The 26,436-nt window shown below is 41.4% G+C and overlaps 1 protein-coding gene across 1 annotated transcript in view; it reads right to left on the reverse strand.

Annotated features, from left to right (window-relative positions):
* Positions 1 to 26,436, reverse strand: part of HEPHL1 (hephaestin like 1) — a 160,742-nt gene that overhangs the window by 15,963 nt on the left and 118,343 nt on the right. Inside the window, exons 9-15 of the mRNA XM_073808310.1 lie at positions 25,818 to 25,957; positions 25,542 to 25,673; positions 23,741 to 23,952; positions 23,415 to 23,565; positions 9,676 to 9,888; positions 6,600 to 6,813; positions 535 to 674 (exon numbers count right to left, since the gene is read on the reverse strand). Coding sequence (XP_073664411.1) covers positions 535 to 674; positions 6,600 to 6,813; positions 9,676 to 9,888; positions 23,415 to 23,565; positions 23,741 to 23,952; positions 25,542 to 25,673; positions 25,818 to 25,957 — 1,202 coding nt within the window. The remainder of the gene's footprint in view (positions 1 to 534; positions 675 to 6,599; positions 6,814 to 9,675; positions 9,889 to 23,414; positions 23,566 to 23,740; positions 23,953 to 25,541; positions 25,674 to 25,817; positions 25,958 to 26,436) is intronic.

Consider the following 26,436-nt stretch of genomic DNA (forward strand, 5'->3'; position numbering starts at 1 on the left):
CCCAGGGCATCAGACAGGCAGAGTCGGTTCTGAGAAGGCCAGGAGTTAGGGCCACTGGAACTGAATCTAGGCCGTTCACCCAAGCACCTCTCTTAAGTAAGGGGTTCCTCTTTTGTCAGAATGATTTTCATGGTGTGTTGGTAAGGCGCTGTGCATGGATGATTGAGAACTTTGGTGAAGTTATGCAAACACTCTGCCTGCTGTTCTGAGGCATCAGCTTGTTTCAGATGAAAATTTCCTGGCTCAGCAGAGGGGTGGCAAAGGAACTTCAGGGCAACAGGTACTGGTTAGACTGATGATATGAATTCCTGTTTGCGCATCATCTGGTAATCTTCTTACGGCTACTGTCTGTATGAGCTGATCATGCAGCACACTCCCTGATAATGGGAGAGCGGGAAGTTGTCCTACTTGGATGAATGCAGTCAGGCTGCTCTGTTCCTTCCATCCCTTCTTGGGCAGAAGTCTAACCAGACGTGTGTGTGTGTGTGTGTGTGTGTGTGTGCTGGCAGTGCACGGCTGCGATCTGTGCCATACCCAGGAGTGCCAAGTGTTCCTCTTGTGGCGGTTGGGCTTTGATCTCCACAAATTCTCCATTGGTGTATTCCCTGTAAACCACTTTCTTGTACTGAGAGCCAATCCAGTTTTCAGTGTGGTTCATAAATATATCTCCATGTCTGCAAATCAGAAGCAACAGGAATTAAAGTTGTTAGAGGGTAAGAAAATCCTTGAGTGCTTCTGCATGATTCGGGGGTGCACTGGAGCAGTGCTTCCCAAATTTGGCAGCAATCAGGATCTCTGTGGGGAGCTGGTTTTTTGCACCAGGCTCTCGGGGAGTGGGACCAGGATTCTGCATTTGAAAGCATCTCTGGGTGCTCAGATGTAGGCAGTCCGGCACTGGACTATGGTCCACTCTTGGGAACCATTGCTCTAAAGCCCTACTGGCACTCAATCCCCGACCAGCTTTAGTTAGAGACTCATAAGAGCCCTTTGAGGTTGCACTTCTCTTCTTGGAACTAACTAACCTCACCCACATGCTCACCCATGCACATACACACACATTCTACCACCCTGCATTCCTCCAGATTTTATATGTCTCATTCTGTACCTTGTTATGCTTTTCCATTTTAAAGAGCTCAAGAAAGTCTGTGGGTTGTGTATTGTGCATATACATACAAATAGATACATATATTTTGGCCACGTTGCACGGCTTGCAGGATCTTAGTTCCCTGATCAGGGATTGAACCTGGACCCCAACTGTGAGAGTGCAGAGTCCTAATCACTGGACCATCAGGGAATTCCCTAAATAGAGATACAGTTGATTCTTGTTATTCACAGTAGTTACATTCTAGAGAGTCACCCCAAACACTGAATGAACAAATACTGAACCATTTTTCCTAGGGGAAACACCGGGTTAGTTTCCTTCGAACCTCGGGTCACAATATTTTCATCAACAGATCAATATATAACCTTGTTTGATGTGTGTTTCTGTTTAAAGACATCTTATGCAATAGATATTGCTGATCCATAAATACTGAACTCATGGCCAATAGTACTATGACTCATGCCTGAATGAAGCTTATCTAGCACCTGTATTTACTCTGTAAGGGCACATTACAGCCTTCCCGTGCTAAGGGACCCTAGACAGCACTTCAGCCCCAAGCTGGGGGAGCCATTTTAAACAGCTAAATCACCAACAGAAAGCACAAAGAAGAAAAAAAAAGTGGCACTAAATAGACGACCAAGAGGACACTTGTTTCTGTAGGAGAGCTGAAACAAGAAGGCAGAAGGATGCATTGTTGGTTTGACCTCTGCTGGGAATGTGAACATCAAGGGACATACATTTTTTACTGCTTTATTCATATCTGCAAGTGACCACAAAAGCACCACAAGCATTGACTTGGGGGTTACAGATAAATTTCAGCGAGTAGGCAAATTCACACACATGGAATCTGCAAATAATGAGGATCAACGATATATTTTATCTAGCACCAAGCTAGATCATCACAGAAGATAGAAACAAATCTATGGACTTTATCTCCAAATATAGTGTGTCTCATATCCTTCCATTTCCCTACTATTAAACTGCCGACACTCTAAGCCACCTACCTAATCTAATCACTTACCTGTATTAACTGGAATCGTTCCTAGCCATGTTCTCGGCCTCCAGTGCTCCTTTCCTCTCTCTATTCTCTACTCCAGGGGTCCCCAACCCCTGGGCCACAGACCGGTACGGTACTGGTCCGCGACCTGTTAGGAACCGGGCCACAGAGCAGGAGGTGAGCGGCAGGCGAGCAAGCGAAGCTTCATCTGCCGCTCCCCATCGCTTGCATTACTGCCTGAACTATCCACCCGCCTTCCCCCTTCCGTGGAAAAATTATCTTCCACGAAACCGGTCCTTGGTGCCGAAAAGGTTGGGGACCGCTGCTCCACATTGCAGGCAGAGTGATCCTAAGCCACAAATTTGAACATGTTGGTCGGTCCTTGTGGAAAAGCTTTTTAAGGCTTCCCACTGGCAGACTCCTCAATTTAGCTCTCATACCCTTTCCCTATCTGCCTCTGCCAACCTCCCAAACCTGGTTTCCTATCATTGCCCCCCACATGCCCTATGCTCATGCCATTCTAAACATTCACTCTCTTGAGCTCCACGTGCCCTCCACTCCTCCAGGCACCCACTTGCTGCCTTCCTGTGCTGAGAGCACACTTCCACCTCTTCAACTGACCCTCTCTTCGTGTCCCAGCTCAAAGACTACTTCTTCCCAGAAGCTTTCCCTGATCACCTACCCTCTCCCCACCCTTTCCCCCAAGACGGGGCTTCCCTCCCCACAGTGACTGCATGACTCAGTGTGCTTGTTCTAGTGTCTGCCCCATGGACCATGAATTCTGTATGAAAAGGACCTTGTGTGCCCTTCTCAGCACTTTGCACAATGCCTAGCACACAGTAGGTAGTTAACAAATGCATGTATATCTTCTACCCACCACTGTGTGCTTTCCAAGAGAAGAGAATTTTTCTCCTACTTTTATTTTTTCCAGGAGTCCTAGTAACGTGTGGTGGTGACAAGCACAGACTCTCGAGCCACCTCTGCTGTTTTCCAGCTTCCCTTCTCTGCAAAATGACGTGATGATAATTCATCTACCTCCCAGGACTGGTGTGAGGATCATATAAGTTAAGACCCGTAAAGCTGTGTCTGTGCCAGACACCTATTAAGAAACACATAAGCGCTTGCTCTATCATCTCACTAGGATGTCACATGATTATGCTGGGCCAGAGCTGATGGAATGGGTCAAGTGTGTGGCGAGGGTCATATCAGATAGGGTTTGTAAAAGGCCTAGTAAAATGCCTCGCTCATGGGGGGTGCTCAATAGATGGCGAGTCTTTTATATATATAGATATATATAGATATATATATAGCTCTTTATTGGACTATAATTGCTTTACAATGTTGTGTTAGTTTCTGTTGTACAACAAAGTGAATCAGCTATATGTATACATATATCCCCATATCCCCTCCCTCTTGCATCTCCCTCCCACCCTCCCTGTCCCACCCCTCTACGTAGTCACAAAGCACCGAGCTGATCTCCCTGTGCTATGCGGCTGCTTCCCACCAGCTATCTATTTTATGTTTGGTAGTGTATATATGTCCATGCTACTCTCTCACTTCGTCCCAACTTCCCCTTCCCCCCCGTGTCCTTAAGTCCGTTTTCTACGTCCACGTCTTTATTCCTGCCCTGTCCCTGGGTTCATCAGTACTGTTATTGTAGATTCCATATATGTGCATTAGCACACGGTATTTGTTTCTCTCTTTCTGACTTATTTCACTCTGTATGACAGACTCTAGGTAGATGGCGAGTCTTGTCTGGAATCCCAGGTTAGTTAAATTACATGCATATCAGTCCACAAGCTCAGGAGTGCTAGGTATAACTTTATTTCTCTATAGCAACCTACTCTCTATTTTCAAACTCCTTCTCATTGCACAGACCCTGGCATTGTGCCAATGGTCCCATTTGTTGCCTTTCTGGGAAAGACTTCCAGGTTCCAAGTTGAAGCAGAGGGTCTGTGCTGACCAGGACAATAAATGTCTCAGGGAAAACACATACTGAGGGGTAGTCTGAAAACTAGAGGTGTCCTATGATATGGCCTTGGGTCAAACGGCAGAGGCATAGCAACTGGGGTGCAGAGGGGCATTCGTTCCTGGGCTCTGATCTACAGGGGTGCCACAGATTGCCACTGGGATGACTTGGCATTTCATTTCTGTCCTGCACTTTTATCTACAGATCTGTTGTATTTTTAATAGGTGAAAATGCTCTCATCTCACTTTGTTTTTATTTATTTATGGGCACAATCCACAGTGGCAGGGGCAGGGTGCAGACACACTCAGCACCCTCTGTCTATCTCTCTATGCAGCTTGGGAGACAATCTCAGAAGACCAAAGCTAGCTCTTCCTGCCAGCCCGGAGGGATGGGGCTGAGAACAGAAATTACACTGAGTTTCAAGAAAATAAATTTCTTACACACTCATGGGCTAAGATTGTACACGTGACAAAATTATTATACGATGATTTCTTCAGTGATGGCAGCCTGTTAATGAAATAATCATTTTATAAAAAGCAAAATTAATATTCATTTCATTTTCTACTGCAGTATCAGTGTTTAACTTGTATTGGCGGCACTGGTTTAGCAGGAGGGGTGTCTGGTTCAGCAAACTGGGTTGGTGAATCATTGAATGAATTTTAAACTGTCCTGTCCTTGAGGCAAATCTTTTAAAAATGGAGAGTCATTGTGTTTCTTCATTTGTCCATAAGGTGGCACCATTACATGCTTTGCATTAGCCTGAACCCTCAAAACCGGCCAAGTAAGAAAAACAAAACAGGTTAATACTCGGAACAGCTGGGTGTGGGAGAGTTGGTGGGGGGACATAACCACAGAGGATTAGTTCGAGGGCTAGGGAGGGGAGGGCAAGGGAAGTGTGATAATAAATATCAAAGAGGAAGAAGGGTGTGAAAGTCAGCTTGTATTGAGAACAGGATTTGTCCTTCAAAAGGTCTATGCTCAACTCCAACTCTGCCAGTGACTAGTTGGACCACTTAACTGGGCCGAGTCTCCTCGTCCGTATATGGGACAGTGATACCCAAGCAGAGGGTGTTAACTTTGGGGGAAAGGTCTGCAGGTCTGTGCCTGAGATGCTTCTATTCCTTTCCTCCTTGGCTCTACCCGGCGGCCCTGGTGGGCTCAGGGCAGTAGAGACCAAGTGCTCATCAGCCTGCAGGGGGCTTGCAGCCAGGTGAGGGAAGGGGTCTTGGGCTATGCCCCTTAACCCTTGGGTGTCTGGCATGATACGCCCGTTTTCTTTCTTTTTTTAAATTTATTTATTTTTAAAATTTTTGGCTGTGTTGGGTCTTCGTTGCTGCGCGCGGGCCTTCGCTAGTTGTGGTGAGCGGGGGCTACTGTTTGTTGCGGTGCGGTGACTTCTCTTGTTGCAGAGCACGGGCTCTAGGCGCATGGGCTTCAGTAGTGGTGGCTTGCAGGCTCTAGAGTGCAGGCTCAGTAGTTGTGGCACACGGGCTTAGTTGCTCCACGGCATGTGGGATCTGCCCGGACCAGGGCTCGAACTCATGTCCGTTGCATTGGCAGGTAGATTCCCAACCACTGCGCCACCAGGGAAGCCCTGTGCTGTGGTTCTTAATCTAGAATCTGCTATTCGAATTATTTGGGGAGCTTTTAAAAATACCAATGCCGGGCTTCCCTGGTGGCGCAGTGGTTGAGAGTCCGCCTGCCGATGCAGGGGACACGGGTTCGTGTCCCGGTCCGGGAAGATCCCACGTGCCGCGGAGCGGCTGGGCCCGTGAGCCATGGCCGCTGAGTCTGCGCGTCCGGAGCCTGTGCTCCGCAATGGGAGAGGCCACAACAGTGAGAGGCCCGCGTACCGGAAAAAAAAAAAAAAAAAAAAAAAAAAAAAAAAAAAAAACCCAATGCCTGGGTGTTACCCCAGCATCTCATTGCCTCCGCTCATTCATTGGTGCTTAGCATTGGCCGACAGTCCTGCCCAGGAGGGTCAATCTGGCGGACTTTCTGGGTACCAGGTCATCCAAAGAGAACTGCTTTTCCTGTCTCAACTCGGGGATCTCTGCCAATGCCTCCTACGTGCTCCCTGGTTGTCCCCCACGGTCAGCGCTCGGCCAACGGCCCCCGCGGTCCTCAATCTACAGCTGCCCATCCTCTCACCCCAGATCTACGCACCATCTCTGCCTCCCTCTGCATCCTTTTGTCCTCCCAGGATCACTGTGAGATGGGCCTCTTTGCCTAAACCCTTTCAGTCCAGACGCTCACTCAAAGCCACATTCGCTGGTTCGACAGCCACCCTTGAAACTAGCCAGCGGATGTGGACGGAGCCCGCCGCGGGAGCGCCCTTAAAATGACTTCAGACCCTTTCCCGGGACGCAGAGGGCAGTTTCCCTAAGCTTTCGTGCCCCTGAATAAAATCTCTTGTCTGCCAGAACTGGGCAGACAAAACCAGGGCATTTTTAGTTTCCACATTTGACAAACGTCCACGGAGCATGTGAGACCCCACCCGAGAGACTCCGCGGCGGCTTCGCCTGTGGTACCTTTCCCATCCTCCGTCCGAGTGCTGCTTTTCGAACTCCCAGTTTTTGTTAGGGGCATAATCCCATTCTACCTCTTCAGCGGCGATGTAAAAGGTTCTTATCATCCCGTACGGCTGTTCAGAAGGGTCCTTGTTGCCACAGCTGCTGACCTCATATATTTGATTCATGCCTCTCTGGAAGTGGTACAGGGTGGAGCAAAACACCCTGAAGATGCCTGGAAGAGAAATAGCTTGGCGTTGTGTGTGATGCTCGAGAATTTGATTTTGGTTTGCTAGCAAACCTATGTAATTTATTTCAAAATGACTGATAAGGTGGATTTTTAAAATATCATCTTTATATAGTATTTAAAAATCAGACACCAAGGGGAATAAATTACTCTGAATATATTTACTTATGGGGAAAAAATACCATCTGAAATTCATTTGTCATGGACAAATAAAACTTGCAAAGTCGTTGCCAACAGATGATTTCTCTGGGTCTTCCCTATTGTACACACCTATTAGAAGATGGTCACTCCTAGAAAATCACTGATAGGTGATGATTATCTTCGCCCCACCCAGTTTAAAAGGAACTCATTATCCGTAAGATGAATATTCTAGACAAAATTCAAATTAGGTCACGTTGCTGAAGTCATGACTTTTGCCCTAAAGGTGTTCATAAGCTGTAAAGTACAATACACAAGTAAGGTATTATAATTAAAACCAAATGTATTTCTTCATTAAGCCCTTGAGCAGAGGATGGTCTTGTTTCCAATGGTAAGTCTACGTGATGCCAGATGAAGAGAAAAACCAACACTCATGTCTGACTGAGAACAATATAATTTTTAAGCTGAATTTTCTAGATGCCTTGGCATCAGGTACACATATCTTAACTGAATTCACCATAAAATCATATAAAACCGAATTATTGGCAAGTATCAACTTTCAGTGAAATTATTGGATCAATAAATCTTCCCTTCCTCTAGTAGACTGTTCTCAGAGGTGAGTGAGAGTGCGGGTCTCGTTAACTACCTACAAAGCACAGAGATAGCTTCTATCATGCTACACATGTCTAAATACTGACAAGTTACCCCTTCAGGATGAGCCCAAACCACTGGTTCATGGGGTACCCTAGCACCCCGTGGTGACCGTCATGAGGAAGGGTCTCTATAAAACCAGAGAGAGGATACCTCGGAAGACAGACATGGTGAGAGCTTCCTCTGCCTATGTGGGTCTCCAGGCAGCTCATTATTGATGTGTTCATCATTCCTTCAACAGATGAGGAATTATCTTCTCTAAGAGGAGCTTAAGGCCTTGATTGTGGTGATGTTTTCACAGATGCATACTTCTCTCCAAACTCATCAATTTACATATATTAAATATACAGCTTTTTGTGTATCAGTCATACATCAAAAAAGTGGTTTAAAAAAAAAAGATTCAAAGAGAAAACGTTTGACTTGCAACTGACAGGCTCCTCTACCCATGTTTTGGGCACTCCTTTTGGCTTAGAGATATGGGACAGGAATTGGTGAAATAACTAAGCTTTTCAGCAATAACCGATTTATACTCACCACCAAATATAAACTGGAAAACATCGTCATGTAGCTCTTTAGAAGCCTGTAGGGCACATGAGTAAGTAGCCAAAACCCTAAAATTATTCCAGCCATCTCTAGTTTTGAATGCCTCTTTCTACGGGTTAAACCTATTTGGCTGTTTTCCTCCTCTTCCCTCTTTGGTCTTGAAGAGTGCATTAAAAAAAAGATCATTGTTCCCAAGGCGTCCCTTGGCATGATTCATAATTGATCAATTGTATTAATATAGAAATGTTGAATACTAGAAGTTTACAAGGCAAGGATTATGCAGCTCCTACTCTGAGACAGTTCTTAGGCAAAAGTTTTGAAGCTCAAACCTCAAGTTCTTAACCAGTGACACGGAGAGGCATCTAAACTGCAGTTCTAGTGTGGAGTAAAGGAGCAAATACCCATTCATAAAGGAGACAGAGCTGGCAAGTACTCATCTTGGGTAGAATATTGGTTTCTTCTTAAGACTAATGAAAAAGTTGGGTTGGAGAAACATGTTGAACACCCGTAGCACTTGCTATTCTTATTTTTCATGAGACAGCATATGCTGCCATATATTGTTCTATATCTTTTATTAAAATGCCCCCGTTATATAATTAGCTTGGGAATCTCTAAGAGAAGGGACAGGTACTGGTATTTCAATGGGCTCTCCATGAACTTAAGACCCAATGCAGCTTGCTTTCTGGGTGCCCAAGAGAATGAAAATAGGGAAGTCCCCATCTGGGACTCATCAAGAGACCACCATCAGTCACTAAAGAAGGCAGACAAGTTCATGTCCATAACCTGGAAGCAACCACTGGGCTGCTCATGCCTGGTTGATGCTTCAGAGCAGTAACTAAAATGATGTTTGTGCTTAAAGAGAACAACAACAAAAATTCCTCTTTCTTGGCCTGAATTGCTCACGGATATAAATCAAGAGCATTCTTCTAGGATTTGTGAGGCGAGGTCATTTGGAGTACTCCCACTTCTGCTTTGTGGATGTTATTTTAGACACCTTTCCTTTGTCCTTTACACTATATATTTGAAATAAAATAGTCAGGATTCTCTGATTCTAATCAGGACTATACCTCTTTCTGTACACCCAGTAGCGCCCTAATTCAAACAATTTCTTCTGGGGGAGGGGGAAGGGTAAGCTGGGACAAAGTGAGAGAGTGGTATGGACTTAAATATACACTACCAAATGTAAAATAGATAGCTAGTGGGAAGCAGCTGCATAGCACAGGGAGATCAGCTCAGTGCTCTGTGACCACCTAGAGGGGTGGGAAGCAGCTGCATAGCACAGGGAGATCAGCTCGGTGCTCTGTGACCACCTAGAGGGGTGGGATAGGGAGGGTGGGAGGGAGACACAAGAGAGAGGGGATATGGGGATATATGTATATGTAATAGCTGATTCACTTTGTTATAAAGCAGAAACTAACACACCATTGTAAAGAAATTATACTCCAATAAAGATGTTAAAAAAAAAGAGTATATGCCTGAAGATAGGAATTTGATCACCTGAGCTGGCCCTCAGTTTACCTGCATGGTCCGGCTGCATGAATGCTGTTGTGGAGACGTGGGGAAACAGGGCCAGGGAGTCGCGGTGAGTCCCTCGTAGGTGGATGGTGTTCCCTTGAAAATAAACTCCATGCATGTCAGTGTCGGTGCCCATTCCAATCATATGCCAGGAAACTCTATCCTTTTTGCACATGGTTAGGCCTGGCTGGTTGCCATACATATAGCCGTTAATAGCTAAATGGAAGGAAAAAGATAGCAGAGCCCACTATAATTCTGTAGATGTACTGAAAACACATCATCTTAGTGAAAGATTATCAGTGTGTGTAGGGGCAGTGGTGTTCAAGTTCAAACTATTTACAGAAGATCCTTATTATCAGAGAATAAATAGTCCTGGGGAAAAGTCACGTGGTGAATCAAACTTAAATGGAGAGTGAAATTAACAATGAATAATGAAAATACGCTAAAACTGTGAATCTGTTCTATTTAATAATGTATACACAGGGCTTTAATTCTAAGAATCAATAAGAAATAAACCAGGTTGTTTTCTGGAGTAATTTCTTCTGACAAAATTGTTTGATAGTATAATATGATATCCTTCATTTCACATTTTAGGTTTGCAGATTATAAAGAGTATCATCCTTGCAAAAATATTTACAGACTTCGTTAATTTTCTCGAAGTCTTTTTTAAAGGTCTTGATATGAAAATCATTTTCTTTTGAGGTTCTTATCCTGTCATCTCCCTTGTTAAGTGTCTTTTCCTCAGTTATTTATTTAATTTTGTCAGATCCTCATTTGCAAATGGCTTTGCATTTGATTCTAGAAGTTATCACACATCTCTTCACTGATTTCATGGATCTTGCATCATTTGAAAAAATTGCAGTTGATTGACATTATACTTGCATGTCTAGTCAGTGGAGAGGGATTTTGCGGTGGGGGGAAGGGACACTAAGTTATAAGAGGTTGGCCCTTGAGTAAATAATTTGGCCTTATGATAACTTTGATTTCCATTTACCAATAAAATAACTGACAGAACTTTGAATAATGATCACTTAGATATGAAAACATTTTGTATCTCCAGAAATGCAAATTGTTTTTCTCTTTTACATCAACCTCAATCCATCAATAGTGGTTACCTGGAGCAGTGCCTTGAGAAGAATTGAGAAACCACATTCCCACTCTGGCGGATGAAGGCCGTGATTGAATAGCACTGAAGGGTTACTGCACCTAATTATGTCTCATGCTTGGTGGCCCTTAGAGAGATATTCCCACTCCCACTCCTTCTAATGCCCATTCATCATGTACATGAATGATCTGTTACAATCTCATTGTCAAATAAAATTACTTTTTGTTTCTTTATCTGCAGAATGAGGGGTGCTTGGTAATTTTACTCAAATATCTGGAATTATTAGTAGAAATTCCAAGAAGCCCTGGGGCTGCTGAGAAGAATATCACGTTTTCTGAAAAAAATCTTTGATAATGCTCTTGCAAATAAACTAAGTCTTGTCTGTTGAATGTTAAAGAGATATCGTTGTAGATTGTGATGCTAATAATTTAGTCCTTGGCTGGCTGGTAGAGAATCCTCTGTTGCCTTGGAGCTCTAGTTTAAAGCCTCTCTTTCCCGGGAATTCCCTTGTGGTCCACTGGTTAGGACTCGGTGCTCTCACTGCCAAGGGCCTGAGGGCCTGGGTCAGGGAACTAAGATCCCACAAGCCAAACAGCATGCCCCCCAACACCCCCCAAAAGCCTCTCTTTCTGGAACATTCATTCAGACATTCAACAAACAGCGTTGAATATAGACTATATAATACGAGCAATGCAAAGAATTGTATGCCATATAAGGCATTTTCTCTTTGGTATTGTTGCCAACTTTCTTTCTCCCACTCATGCAGGCAAGACTGGAGACAAAATTTAATTTATAATTAATGTGAAATTTAAAGTAAAACACGTAATTTTCCTTGAATTTTGCTTGAAAAATGACATATTCTACATGTTCAAAATATACAAATATATTTCAAATTGCCAAACCAGGATGGGACTGGATTTGACATGGTCCATTAGATTGTTTTTTGTTTTCTATATACAGGCCTCTCATGATAAATTTCTTTTGCAACCTAGCTTCTCCACTAAGGAATTGTTATGTTTCCTAATTTATAGTTGAGTTTACCTTTTCTATTGGCTACTAGAGAGGTAGGAACTACATTTTGTATTCAGTTATAACAAAATTTTTCGTAGAAGATGATATTGAAGGTGCACTATTCCATGGTTTCCATTGGTCCAAGAGGGGACTCTGTTGGAACAGAACATCCAGGACCACAGGAGTCTGAGCTGGTGCTGTGCATCACTTGGAACCTTGAACAGTTTTTGGACTTCCTTGGGAGAGAGGGAAAGTGCTATTTCATTATTTTCCTATAATGTTTCCCATAATGTTTAATAAACATTTATTTATTGTTTCCCAATAATCAGATGTTATGCTTGGTCCTAAGACAAGGCCTGTTATCTCGCCATGCTTGCTTTAAGCACTGAAGAAAATTTTTATTGAAGTATATTTAATTTACAATATTATACTAGTTTTAGGTGTACAACATAGTGATTCAATATTTTTATACATTATACTACATTTAAAGTTATTACAAAATAATGGCGATATTTCCCTGTGTTGTACAATATATCCTTATAGCTTATTTATTTTATTCATAGTAGTTATTTTCTCTTAATCCCATAGCCCTATCTTGCCCCTTCACCCTTCCCTCTCCCCACTGGTAACCCCTAGTTTATTCTCTATGTCTGAGTCTGTTTCTATTTTGTTATATACATTCATTTGTTTTACTTTTTAGATTCCACATATAAGTGAAACATACAGTATTTGTATTTCTCTGTCTGACTTATTTCAGTAAGCATAATACTCTCTAGGACCATCCACATAGTAGCAAATGGCAGAATTTCATTCCTTTTTATTGAGTTTTATTTCCTCCTATATATATATATATATATATATATATATATATATATACCATGTCTTTATCCATTTTATCTCTTCAGGGACACTTAGGTTGCTTCCATATCTTGGCAATTGTAAATAATGTTGCTATGAACATTGGAGTGCATGTATCTTTTCTTTTTTTAAATTTTTTGACTACGCCATGTGGCGTGCAGGATCTTAGTTACCCTTCCAGGGATCGAAGCTGGGCCCCCTGCATTGGAAGTGCGGAGTCTTAACCACTGGACCACCAGGGAAGTCCTGAATGTATCTTTTCGAATTAGTGGTTTGGGGTTTTTTTGTTTGTTTGTTTGGATATATATATACCCAGGAGTGGAATAGCTGGGTCATATGGTAGTTCTGTTTTTAGTTTTTTGAGACACTTCCATACTGTTTTCCACAGTGGCTGTACCAATTTACATTCCCACCAACTGTGTAGGAGGGTTCCCTTTTCTCCACATCCCCGCCAACATTTGCTATTTGTGTTCTTTTTGATAATAGCTGTTCTGACAGGTGTGAGATGATATCTCATTGTGGTTTTGATTTGCATTTCTCAGATGACTAGCAACATTGAACATCTTTTCACGTGCCTGTTGGCCATCTGCATTTCCTCGTTGGAAAAGTGTCTACTCAGTTCTTCTGCCCATTTTTAATCAGGTTGTTTGCTTCTTTGATTTTGAGTTGTAAAAGCTGTTTATATATGTTGGCTATTAATCCCTTATCAGGCATATCATTTGCAAATATTTTCTCCTATTCAGTAGGTTGTCTTTCCATTTTATTGATGGTTTCCTTTGCTGTGCAAAAGCTTTTACATTTAGTTGGATCCAATTTGTTTAGTTTAGCTTTTATTTCCTTTAATTTAGGAGGCAGATCCAAAAAACTATTGTTGGGATTTATGTCAAAGAGTGTTCTGCGAATGTTTTTCTCTAGGAGTTTCATTGTATCCAGTCTTACATTTAGATCTTTAATCTATCTTAATTTTATTTTCATATATGGTGTTATAGAATGTTCTAATTTCATTCCTTTACATGTAGCTTTCCAGTTTTCCCAGAACCACTTATTGAAGAGACTGTCTTCTCTCCGTTGTATACTCTTGCCCCCTTTGTCATAGAGTAATTGACCATAAGTGCGTGGGTGCATTTCTGGGCTCACTATTCTCTTCTGTGGATCTATGTGTCTGTTTATGTGCCAGTACCAAACTGTTTTGATTCCTATAGCTTTGTATATTGTCTGATGTCAGGGAGCATGAATCCTCCAGTTCTGTTCTTTCTTGAGATTTGGGGTCTTTTGTGTTCCCATATAAATTTAAAAATTATTTGTTCTATGCTCAACATCACTAATTATTAGAGAAATGCAAATAAAAACTACAATGAGATATCACCTCACACTGGTCAGAATGGCCATCATCAAAAAAATCTACGAATAATAAATGCTGGAGAGGGTGTAAAGAAAAGGGAACCCTCCTACACTGTTGGTGGAAATGTAAATTGGTACAGCCACTATGGAGAACAGTATGGAGGTTCCTTAAAAAACTAAAAATAGAGCTACCATATGACCCAGCAATGTGACTCCTGGGCATATATCTGGAGAAAACCATAATTCAAAAAGTTACATGCACCCCAAAGCTCATTGCAGCACTATTTACAACAGCCAGGTCATGGAAACAACTTAAATGTCCATTGACAGGTGAATAGATAAAGAAGATGTGGTACATATATACAATAGAATATTACTCATCCATAAAACAGAAGGAAATAATGCCATTTGCAGTGACATGGATGGAACTAGATATTGTCATACTGAGTGAAGTATGTCAGACAAAGACAAATATATGATTTCGCTTATATGTGGAATCTAAAAATATGGTACAAATGAACCTATTTACAAAACAGAAATAGAGTCACAGATGTAGAAAACAAACTCATGGTTACCAAGGTGGAAAGGGAGGAAGGGATAAATTGGGAGATTGGGATTGACATATACAACTACTATAAATAAAATAGATAACTAATAAAAACGTACTGTGTAGCGCAAGGAACTCTACTCAATACTCTGTAATGACCTATATGGGAATGGAATCTAAAAATAGTGGGTATATGTATAATTTATTCACTTTGCTGGACAGCAGAAACTAACACATTATAAATCAGCTATACTCTAATAAAAATTAATTTTTTAATGTGATTAATTAAACTGGAATAAAAGAAAAAACAATAAAATTATTTGTTCTAGTTCTGTGAAAAATACCCTTCGTATTTTTATAGGGATTGCATTGAATCTGTAGATTGCCTTGAGTAGAATGGTCATTTTAACATATTGATTCTTACTATCCAAGAACACAGTATCTTTCCATCTGTTTTTGTTGTCTTCAATTTCTTTCACCAGTGTCATAGTTTTCTGAGTACAGGTCCTTTACCTCCTGGGGTAGGTTCATTCCTAGGTATTTTATTATTTTTGATGTGATGGTAAGTGAGATTGTTTCCTTGATTTCTTTTTCTTATAATGCATTGTTAGTGTGTATAAATACAACAGATTTCTATATATTAATTTTATATTCTGCAACTTTACTGAATTCATTGATGAGCTCTAGTAGTTTTCTGGTAATGTCTTTAGGATTTTCTAAGTATAGTATCATGCCATCTGCAAACAATGACATTTTGACTTCTTCCTTTCCAATTTGAATGCCTTTTATTTCTTTTTCTTCTCTGATTGCTGTGGCTAGGACTTCCAATATTTTATTGAATAAAAGTGGTGAGAGTGGGCATCATTGTCTTGTTCCTGATCTTAGAGGAAATGCTTTCAGTTTTTCACAACTGAGTATGATGTTAGCTGTGGAGCTGTCATATATGGCCTTAATTATGTTGAGGTATGTTCCCTCTATGCCAACTTTCTGGAGAATTTTTATCATAAATGAGTGTTGAGTTTTGTCAAAAGCTTTTTCTGCATCTATTGAGGTGATCATATAGTTTTTACTCTTCAGTTTCTTAATGTGGTACATCACATCAATCTAGTAGTTCTGCGTCTTTATTCCCATCTTGCCCCTAGCTTCTTCATGACCATTTTTTGTTTGTTTGTTTAAGATTCCATATATATGTGTTAGCATACAGTATTTGTTTTTCTCTTTCTGACTTACTTCGCTCTGTATGACAGACTCTAGATCCATCCACCTCACTACAAATAACGCAATTTCCTTTCTTTTTATGGCTCAGTAATATTCTGTTGTATATATGTGTCACATCTTCTTCATCCATTCATCTGTTGATGGACACTTAGGTTGCTTCCATGTCCTGGCTATTGTAAATAGAGCTGCAATGAACATTGTGGTACATGACTCTTTTTTTTTTTTTTAATTCTTTTTTTTTTTTTTTTTCGGTACGCGGGCCTCTCACTGTTGTGGCCTCTCCTGTTGCGGAGGACAGGCTCCGGATGCCCAGGCTCAGCGGCCATGGCTCATGGGCCCAGCTGCTCCGCAGCATGTGGGATCTTCCCGGACTGGGGCACGAACCCGAGTCCCCTGCATCGGCAGGCGGACTCTCAACCACTGCGCCACCAGGGAAGCCCCATGACTCTTTTTGAACTATGGTTTTCTCAGGGTATATGCCCAGTAGTGGGATTGCTGGGTCGTATGGTAGTTCTATTTTTAGCTTTTTAAGGAACCTCCATACGGTTCTCCATAGTGGCTGTATCAGTTTACATTCCCACCAACAGTGCAAGAGGGCTCACTTTTCTCCACAGCCTCTCCAGCATTTATTGTTTGTAGATTTTTTGATGATGCCCCTTCTGATCAGTGTGAGATGATATCTCATTGTAGTTTTGACTTGCATTTCTCTAACGATTAATGATACTGAGCATTCTTTCATGTGTTTGCTGGCAACCTGCATATCTTCTTTGGAGAAATGTCTAGGTCTTCTGCCCATTTTTGGATTGGGTTGTTTGTTTTTTTCATATTGAGCTGCATAAGCTGCTTGTAAATTGTGGAGATTAATCCTTTGTCAGTTGCTTCATTAGCAAATATTTTCTCCCATTCTGAGGGTTGTCTTTTCATCTTGTTTATGGTTTCCTTTGCTGTGCAAAAGCTATTAAGTTTCATCAGGTCACATTTGTTTATTTTTGTTTTTATTTCCATTTCTCTAGGAAGTGGGTGAAAAAGGATCTTGCTGTGATTTATGTCATAGAGTGTCCTGCCTATGTTTTCCTCTAAGAGTATGATAGTGTCTGGCCTTACACTTAGGTCTTTAATCCATTTTGAGTTTATTTTTGTGTATGGTGTTAGGGAGTGTTCTAATTTCATTCTTATAGATGTAGCTGTCCAGTTTTCCCAGCACCACTTATTGAAGAGGCTGTTTTTTCTCCACTGTAAAGTCTTGCCTCCTTTATCAAAGATAAGGTGACCATATGTACGTGGGTTTGTCTCTGGGATTTCTATCCTGTTCCATTGATTTATATTTCTGTTTTTGTGCCAGTACTATACTGGCTTGATTACTGTAGCTTTGTAGTATAATCTGAAGTCAGGGAGCCTGATTCCTCCAGCTCTGTTTTTCTTTCTCAAGACTGCTTTTGCTATTTGGGGTCTTTTGTGTTTCCATACATATTGTGAAATTTTTTGTTCTAGTTCTGTGAAAAATGCCAGTGGTAGTTTGACAGGGATTGCACTGAATCTGTAGATTGCTTGGGGTAGTATAGTCAATTTCACAATGTTGATTCTTCCAATCCAAGAACATGGTATATCTCTCCATCTGTTGGTATCATCTTTAATTTCTTTCATCAGTGTCTTATAAGTTTCTGCATACAGGTCTTTTGTCTCCTTAGGTAGGTTTATTCCTAGATATTTTATTCTTTTTGTTGCAATTGTAAAGGGGAGTGTTTTCTTAATTTCACTTTCAGATTTTTCATCATTAGTGTATAGGAATACAAGAGATTTCTGTGCATTAATTTTGTATCCTGCTACTTTACCAAATTCATTGATTAACTCTAGTAGTTTTCTGGTAGCATCTTTAGGATACTCTATGTATAATATCATGTCATCTGCAAACAGTGACAGCTTTATTTCTTCTTTTCCAATTTGTATTCCTTTTATTTCTTTTTCTTCTCTGATTGCTCTGGCTAAAACTTCCAAAACTATAATAGTGGTGAGAGTGGGCAACCTTGTCTTGTTCCTGATCTTAGTGGAAATGGTTTCAGTTTTTCACCATTGAGGAGGATTTTGGCTGTGGGTTTGTTATATATGGCCTTTATTGTGTTGAGGTAAGTTCCCTCTATGACTAGTTTCTGGAGGATTTTTATCATAATTGGGTGTTGAATTTTGTCAAAAGCTTTTTCTGCATCTATTGAGATGATCATATTGTTTTCCTCCTTCAATTTGTTAATATGGTGTATCACATTGACTGATTTGAGCATATTGAAGAAGTCTTGCATTCCTGGGATAAACCCCACTTGATCATGGTGTATGATCCTTTTAATGTGCTGTTGGATTCTGTTTGCTAGTATTTTGTTGAGGAGTTTTACATCTATGTTCATCAGTGATAATGGCCTGTAGTTTTCTTTCTTTGTGACATCTCTGTCTGGTTTTGGTGTCAGGCTGACGGTGGCCTCGTAGAATGAGTTTGGGAGCGTTCCTCCCTCTGCTATATTTTGGAAGAGTTTGAGAAGGATAGATGTTAGCTCTTCTCTAAATGTTTGATAGAAGTCGCCTGTGAAGTTATCTGGTCCTGGGCTTTTGTTTGTTGGAAGATTTTTAACCACAGTTTCAATTTCAGTGCTTGTGATTTGTCTGTTCATATTTTCTATTTCTTCCTGGTTCAGTCTTGGCACGTTGTGCATTTCTAAGAAATTGTCCATTTCTTCCAGGTTGTCCATTTTATTGGCATAGAGTTGCTTGTAGTAATCTCTCATGATCCTTTGTATTTCTGCAGTGTCACTTGTTACTTCTCCTTTTTCTTTTCTAATTCTATTGATTTGAGTCTTCTCCTTTTTTTTCTTGATGAGTCTGGTGAATGGTTTATCAATTTTGTTTATCTTCTCAAAGAACCAGCTTTTAGTTTTGTTGATCTTTGCTCTCGTTTCCTTCATTTCTTTTTCATTTATTTCTGATCTGATTTTTATCATTCCTTTCCTTCTGCTAACTTTGGGGTTGTTCTTCTTTCTCTAATTGCTTTAGGTGCAAGGTTAGGTTGTTTATTTGAGATGTTTCCTGTTTCTTACGGTAGGATTGTATTGCTATAAACTTCCCTGTTAGAACTGCTTTTGCTGCATCCCATAGGTTATGGGTCGTCGTGTTTTCATTGTCATTTGTTTCTAGGTATTTTTTGATTTCCTTTTTGATTTCTTCAGTGATCTCTTGGTTATTAAGCAGTGTATTGTTTAGCTTCCATGTGTTTGTATTTTTTACAGTTTTTTCCTGTAATTGATACCTAGTCTCATAGCGTTGGGGTCAGAAAAGATACTTGATACAATTTCAATTTTCTTAAATTTACCAAGGCTTGATTTGTGACCCAAGGTATGATCTATCCTGGAGAATGTTCCACGAGCACTTGAGAAAAATGTGCATTCTGTTGTTTTTGAATGGAATGTCCTATAAATATCAATTAAGTCCATCTTGTTTAATGTATCATTTAAAGCTTGTGTTTCCTTCTTTATTTTCATTTTGGATGATGTGTCCATTGGTGAAAGTGGGGTGTTAAAGTCCCCTACTATGCTTGTGTTACTGTCGATTTCCCCTTTTATGGCTGTTAGTATTTGCCTTATGTATTGAGGTTCTTCTATGTTGGGTACATAAATATTTACAATTGCTATATCTTCTTCTTGGATCGATCCCTTGATCATTATGTAGTGTCCTTCTTTGTCTCTTGTAATAGTCTTTATTTTAAAGTCTATTTTGTCTGATATGAGAATTGCTACCCCAGCTTTCTTCTGATTTCCATTTTCATGGAATATCTTTTTGCATTCCCTCACTTTCAGTCTGTATGTGTCCCTAGGTCTGAAGTTGGTCTCTTGTAGACAGCATATATACCAGTTTTGTTTTTGTATACATTCAGCCAGTCTATGCCTTTCAGTTGGAGCACTTAATCCATTTACATTTAAGTGTTTATCAATATGTATGTTCCTATTATGTTTTGGGTTTGTGATTGTAGGTCTTTCCCTTCTCTTGTGTTTCCTGCCTGGTGAAGTTCCTTTAGCATTTGTTGTAAAGCTGGTTTGGTGGTGCTGAATTCTCTTAGCTTTTGCTTGTCTATATGGGTTTTAATTTCTCTGTCAAATCTGAATGAGATCCTTGTTGGGTAGAGTAATCTTTGTTGTAGGTTTTTCCCCTTCATCGCTTTAGATATGTCCTTCTCCTCCCTTCTGGCTTACAGAGTTTCTGCTGAACAATCAGCTGTTAACCTTATGGGTATTCCCTTGTATGTTATTTGTTGTTTTTCCCTTGTTGCTTTTAATACTTTTTCTTTGTATTTAATTTTTGATAGTTTGATTAATATGTGTCTTGGTGTGTTTCTCCTTGGATTTATCCTATATAGGACTCTCTGTGCTTCCTGGACTTGATTAACTATTTCCTTTCCCATATTATGGAAGTTTTCAACTATAATCTCTTCAAATATTTTCTCAGTTCTTTTTCTCTTCTTCTTCTGAGACTCCTATAATTCGAATGTTGGTGTGTTTAATGTTGTCCCAGAGGTCTCTGAGACTGTTCTCAACTCTTTTCATTCTTTGTTCTTTATTCTGCTCTGCAGTAGTTATTTCCACTATTTTATCTTCCAGGTCACTTATTCATTCTCCTGTCTGAGTTATTCTGCTCTTGATCCCTTCTAGAGAATTTTTAATTACATTTATTGTGCTGTTCATCACTGTTTGTTTGCTCTTTTGTTCTTCTAGTTCCTTGTTAAACGTTTCTTGTATTTTCTCCATTCTATTTCCAAGATTTTGGATCATCTTTACTATCATTATTCTGAATTTTTTTCAGGTAGACTGCCTATTTCCTCTTCATTTGTTAGGTCTGGTGGGTTTTTACCTTGCTCCTTCATCTGCTCTTAGTTTCTCTTTCTTCTCATTTTGCTTAACTTACTGTGTTTGGGGTCTCCTTTTCACAGGCTGCAGGTTCGTAGTTCCCACTGTTTTTTGTATCTGCCCCCAATGGCTAAAGTTGGTTCACTGTGTTGTGTAGGCTTCCTGGTGGAGGGGGCTAGTGCCTGTGTTCTGGTAAATGAGACTGGATCTTGTCTTTCCGGTGGGCAGGTCCACGTCTGGTGCTGTGTTTTGGGGTGTCTGTGGGCTTATTATGATTTTAGGTAGCCTCTCTGCTAATGGGTAGTGTTGTGTTCCTGTCTTGTTAGTTGTTTGGCATAGGGTGTCCAGCAGTGTAGCTTGCTGGTTGTTGAGTGGAGCTGGGTCTTGGCATTGAGATGGAGATCTCTGGGAGATTTTCACCATTTGATATTATGTGGAGCTGGGAGGTCTCTTGTGGACCAATGTCCTGAACTTGGCTCTCCCACCCCAGAGGCACAGCCCTAATGCCTGGCTCGGGCACCAAGAGCCTGTCCTCCACACAGCTCAGAATAAAAGGGAGAAAAAAAAGAAAGAAAGGAAGAAGAACATAAAATAAAATAAAATATTTACTAAAATAAAAAATAATTATTAAAAATAATTTTTTTAAGTAATTTAAAAAAAGAAAGAAAGCAGAGAGCAACCAAACCAAAAACAAGTCCACCAATGATAACCAGTGCTAAAAACTATACTAAAAAAACCAAAAAGACGGATAGACAGAACCCTAGGAGAAATGGTAAATGCAAAGCTATACAGACAAAATCACACACAGAAACTTACACAAACACACTCACAGAAGGAGAAAAAGGAAAAAATACATATATATATCATTGCTCCTAAAGTCCACCTCCTCAATTTGGGATGTTTCGTTGTCTATTCAGGTATTCCACAGATGCAGGTACATCAAGTTGATTGTGGAGATTTAATCTGCTGCTCCTGAGGCTGCTGGGAGAGATTTCCCTTTCTCTTCTTTGTTTGCACAGCTCCTGGGGTCCAGCTTTGGATTTGGACCTGCCTCTGCGTGTAGGTTGCCTGAGGGCATCTGTTCTTCGTTCAGGATGGGGTTAAAGGAGCAGCTGATTGGGGGGCTCTGGCTCGCTCAGGCCAGGGGGACAGAGGGGGATGGAGTGTGGGACAAGCCTGCGGCAGCAGAGGCCAGCGTGACATTGCACCAGCCTGTGGCGCGCCGTGCGTTCTCCCGGGGAAGTTGTCCCTGGATCACGGGACTCTGGCAGTGGCGGGCTGCACAGGCTCCTGGGAGGGGAGTTGTGTATAGTGCCCTGTGCTCGCACACACACTTCTTGGTGGCAGCAGCAGCAGCAGCCTTAGCGTCTGATGCCCGTCTCTGGGGTCCACGCTGTTAGCCGCGGCTCGCGCCCATCTCTGGAGCTCCTTTAAGCAGCGCTCTTAATCCCCTCTCTTCGCGCAACAGGAAACAAAGAGGGAAGAAAAATTCTCCTGTGTCTTCGGCAGCTCCAGACATTTTCCTGGACTCCCTCCCGGCTAGCTGTGGCGCATTAGTCCCTTCAGGGTGTGTTCACGCAGCCAACCCCAGTCCTCTCCCTGGGATCTGTCCTCCGAAGCCCGAGCGTCAACTCCCAGCCCCCGTCCGTCCCGGCAGGTGAGCAGACAAGCCTCTTGGGCTGGTGAGTGCTGGTCTGCACCGATCCTCTGTGCGGGAATCTCTCCGCTTTGCCCTCCGCACCCCTGTTGCTGCGCTCTCCTCCATGGCTCCGAAGCTTCCCCCTCCGCCACCCGCAGTCTCCGCCCGGGGGGGCTTCCTAGTGTGTGGAAACCTTTCCTCCTTCACAGCTCCCTCCCACTGGTGCAGGTCCCGTCCCTATTCTTTTGTCTCTGTTTTTTCTTTTGCCCTACCCAGTTACGTGGGGAGTTTCTTGCCTTCTGGGAGGTCCGAGGTCTTCTGCCAGCGTTCAGTAGGTGTTCTGTAGGAGTTGTTTCACGTGTAGATGTATTTCTGATGTATCTGTGGGGAGGAAGGTGATCTCCGCGTCTTACTCTTCTGCCATCTTCCTCTGTACCCTGTAGATGTGTTTTTGATGTGTTTGTGGGAGGAGATGAGTTCCACATTCTCTTACTCCACCACCTTGATCTCTTCCCTCTAGGCATTTTTGTTGACTCCACACTCTGGTGGCCATTTGAGTTTGGACTCTTGTGCATTACTCTGCCACCTTGGGTAATCTCTCCAAGACTCACAAGAATCCCATGTTACACCAATTACAATGTGGGTTTGCTATTGTTAACAACTGATATAAAAGAGACAGAGAAGGATAATTAACTAATTTCTCCTACATGAAGATCTTGATAGGAATGGCTAATGTTTTACAAATTAACACTTTAGATAGTTATACATACAACTTGGTAAGAGATGCCTTGCTGGATAATAATTATCTCCAACTATCAGCTGGATTATCAGACTTAATGACATTATTGCAAACCCAAGGGAGGGCATTTTGTCAGTAATTTTCTACATTTATGATGTACTGTGATCTTTGCTAGTTCAAATTTTGTATTGCTTTATCTAAGGCTTTAGATGTATTAATTAAGTTTCACATCTCTAGAGACAGGGAGGTTTCACCATACCTTGTGCGTCTGAAGCCACAAAATATTTTACTCATGACCAAGAACAATACCCAAGAAACCAAACTTAAGATAAAGCATTCCAAACATTTTCACTTCAAATGCAATTATGACTTTCCTTTACAGGAGGGAAAAACATTTTTCATACCATGCATTCGGTTGGACTTCACAAACTCTTTGTCCTCCTTGTCAACACTGAAGGGACGCCAGGTAAACTTCTGAATATTTTCATCAAGATATCTGCTCAGATTCTCATCAAAGACTGTGAATAATAGGTAAAATTCCTTGTCTATTCCTTTCTACAGAGAAGAAAGAAATGAATGTATTAAAGTACAGCTTGGAGGACTTCTTAGCTCTACTTCTCTTTCAAAATTAACACAAACTGACTCTTTATTAATATTTATTCTCTAGCCATATTACTGATCTCTCTCACATACAACCCTGAGAAAAACTTGGTGACCTTTGATGGCCTACCTGTGTCCCATCAGCATTGAGAATGCCCTTCTTACAGACTAGCAAAGGCCCTACAAGGCCAGAGCTGGTGTCGTTGATTGGCTCAACAGCTGAGAAGTAAAGATAGGTCAGACAGGGGGGATCATCAGCTGTTGGGCTTATGCTTTCAGGCATCGTCCACCTGTATGTGAAAGTTTCACCTGGCTTAACGTGTGCCCCTGGCTTCAGAAATCCTGAGAAGATAAATGAAACAGTTATTCAAAGCAACAGCCAAGAACACTAAACTTGTCACACTGGGTCTTCCAGCCCTGGTATGTCTCTCTCTGATGATATACTTTGTGGAAGGACAGTTATTTTCACTGTATCCTACCAGGGAGGTCACTGCCACAATCTGCTGTTTCATGAGATAGAAGCTTATATCAAAAGATTATCTTCTTCACAGATTACATTTAAGATCTTCACAGATATTACTTCTTACTCAATTACCAGGTTTAGCAAATGTTAGAAGAGCGATAACTGCCCATTTATATATTAATATATAAATGTAAATTCATAAAATATCATTGAGTACCTTCCATGTGGAATATATTATACTTGGCCTTGCAGAGGATACCCCAATAAGTTAAACAAGAGACATATCTTTAAAGAGTTTGAAGTCTAGAAGGTTGAACTAGGAATAACCCAAATAACTACAAGTTAGAGGAGGTAAGCGAAGGCCCAAGGTAACAAAGCTGATAAATGGCAGGTCTGGGATTCAAATTCAGGGCTGTCTGATTCCAAAGACTTTGCACTTAGCCCTTACATTATATTGCCAGATGAACACATTGAATCTCTCCAACTAGACTGGGGCCAGAGACTTTCTGTATCTTGTCCAGAGCCTGGCAAAAAGGTGCCCAGTAAGTTTTCTAAATTAAACAATAGAAAATGTGGACATTTGTGCTGTCACTAGTGTTCTTCCTGCACACACACAAAAGTCATTGTGAGCATTTTGACCAAGGAAGAGACTGCAGGCACAGGAAATGTTGCTGCAGCAGGGGGAGGAGAGGGTGGGTGTAGAGAGGGGGAATACTCCCTCCATTCCTTCCTTCTCTGTCCCCTCCCCATCACCTGCTCTGGACTGTGACTGGCCTCATACTTGGGCATGAAGAAGTAAGTATCCCAGGAGTCATGATGTCTGTTGTAGTGATGGGGAAGGCTTCCAACGCAACCAGGAGTTTCCCAAAAGCAGTATAATGAATGGAAGGATAATTCCTGCAGCCACTGGGTAGAAGATGCCTTTATTACATGTAGAGAGCCTGTGCTACATACTCTGTGATTGGGAGAGGCCGTGTATGATGGTAAGCACATAATACTGGTTTTAAATAAATATTTGTCGATAGGGACAAAGCAAAGACCATGTGTAAGATTTTGATTTCAACAAAACATTGGAAATCAGAGTTCCCTTTCAGCCTTCAGCCACAGATTCCATCCAAATGTAGCAGAAAATCTCTCCATCTTAGAGAAGTGGGGGCGACTGTGAAAGTAGATCACTTTGAGATTTATTACATTACTGAGGGAAAAGGAAAGGCATTAACACTTCCTAAGTACCTACTGTGGGCCAGACCCTGTCCTAAATTCTCTCCATCCTTTCCCAAAGCCCTATGAAGTGAGTGTCATTATCTGCATTTGATAGGTGAGAAGAATAAGGTTCAGAAAGTTGAAATAGCTGCTCAAGCTCACAGGGCTGGTAAGTAAAGGGACCAGGATTTGAACCAGGTCTGTCCGGTTCTAAGTCCTTTGCTCACTCATCCTGTTTCCTACCAAGGCTGAGGCTGGGACTTACCATCTACATTTGGGGCTGCATCAGAGGCCTTGTCATAGATCACACCGTGAGGCAAAATACTGTAGACCTTGTCGGCTTTGTTAGCAAAGGTCACTAACAGAGTATCACCCACCTCTGCCTTGATGATGGGACCTAAGAAATATTAAGAGAAGGAGAGGTAAGAGGATGAAAAGAGGGAAGTGGATAGGAGCAGGAGAAGAGTCATTCCATGTTAGGTGTGCATGTCCTACTAAAACATTTCCCCTGTTCAAAACATGACAGATGGTTTCACTGTACCAAGAATTCCAAGGTGGGCTTCTGCCTCAGAGAGTCTTTTTCTTCGAGTAAAAGTTGCATCAACATACTCTATATACTGAGCCTTCCAATATTTTCCTCCTATTCTGTTGTCCCCTTGTGTGAAGTAGAGCTCAGAGTCACTGTGGAAAGAATAGGAAGTTGGCTGAGAGTACACCTCTGCATATCCACCAAGTGCCGTAATTATGGAACTTTATTGTACTGCCTTTAGCCCATTTATCCACCCTTATCTCCAGAAAAGATAGCACAGTCTTCAACAAAGTTCCCAGGAATAGTCAACCAGCCTTAAAAGTCTTCAGAAGCTGTTTGATGCTCAAGCTCATTTCTCTCTTAGCCATTGTACTTTCTTCCCCAGAGGTCCAGCTACTGAAGAAGGCACAGGCAAACTCCTTCATTATCAATATTGGTGTCCCAGAATGGTGTCCTACAAAGTAACCAAGAGCTAACTGGTTTCTTTGCAGAATAAGCATCCCTCTATCTCTTGCTGATGTCAATATGAATAGACTCTGCATAGAGTATGCTCTGATATCTGGCATGATTAAGGAATGGAGCGTCTAGTTAATCAAATAATTTAATCAATGGAATTACCATACAAACTATA

Source organism: Tursiops truncatus, chromosome 8 (assembly GCF_011762595.2).
Source record: "Tursiops truncatus isolate mTurTru1 chromosome 8, mTurTru1.mat.Y, whole genome shotgun sequence".
Lineage (NCBI taxonomy): Eukaryota > Metazoa > Chordata > Mammalia > Artiodactyla > Delphinidae > Tursiops > Tursiops truncatus.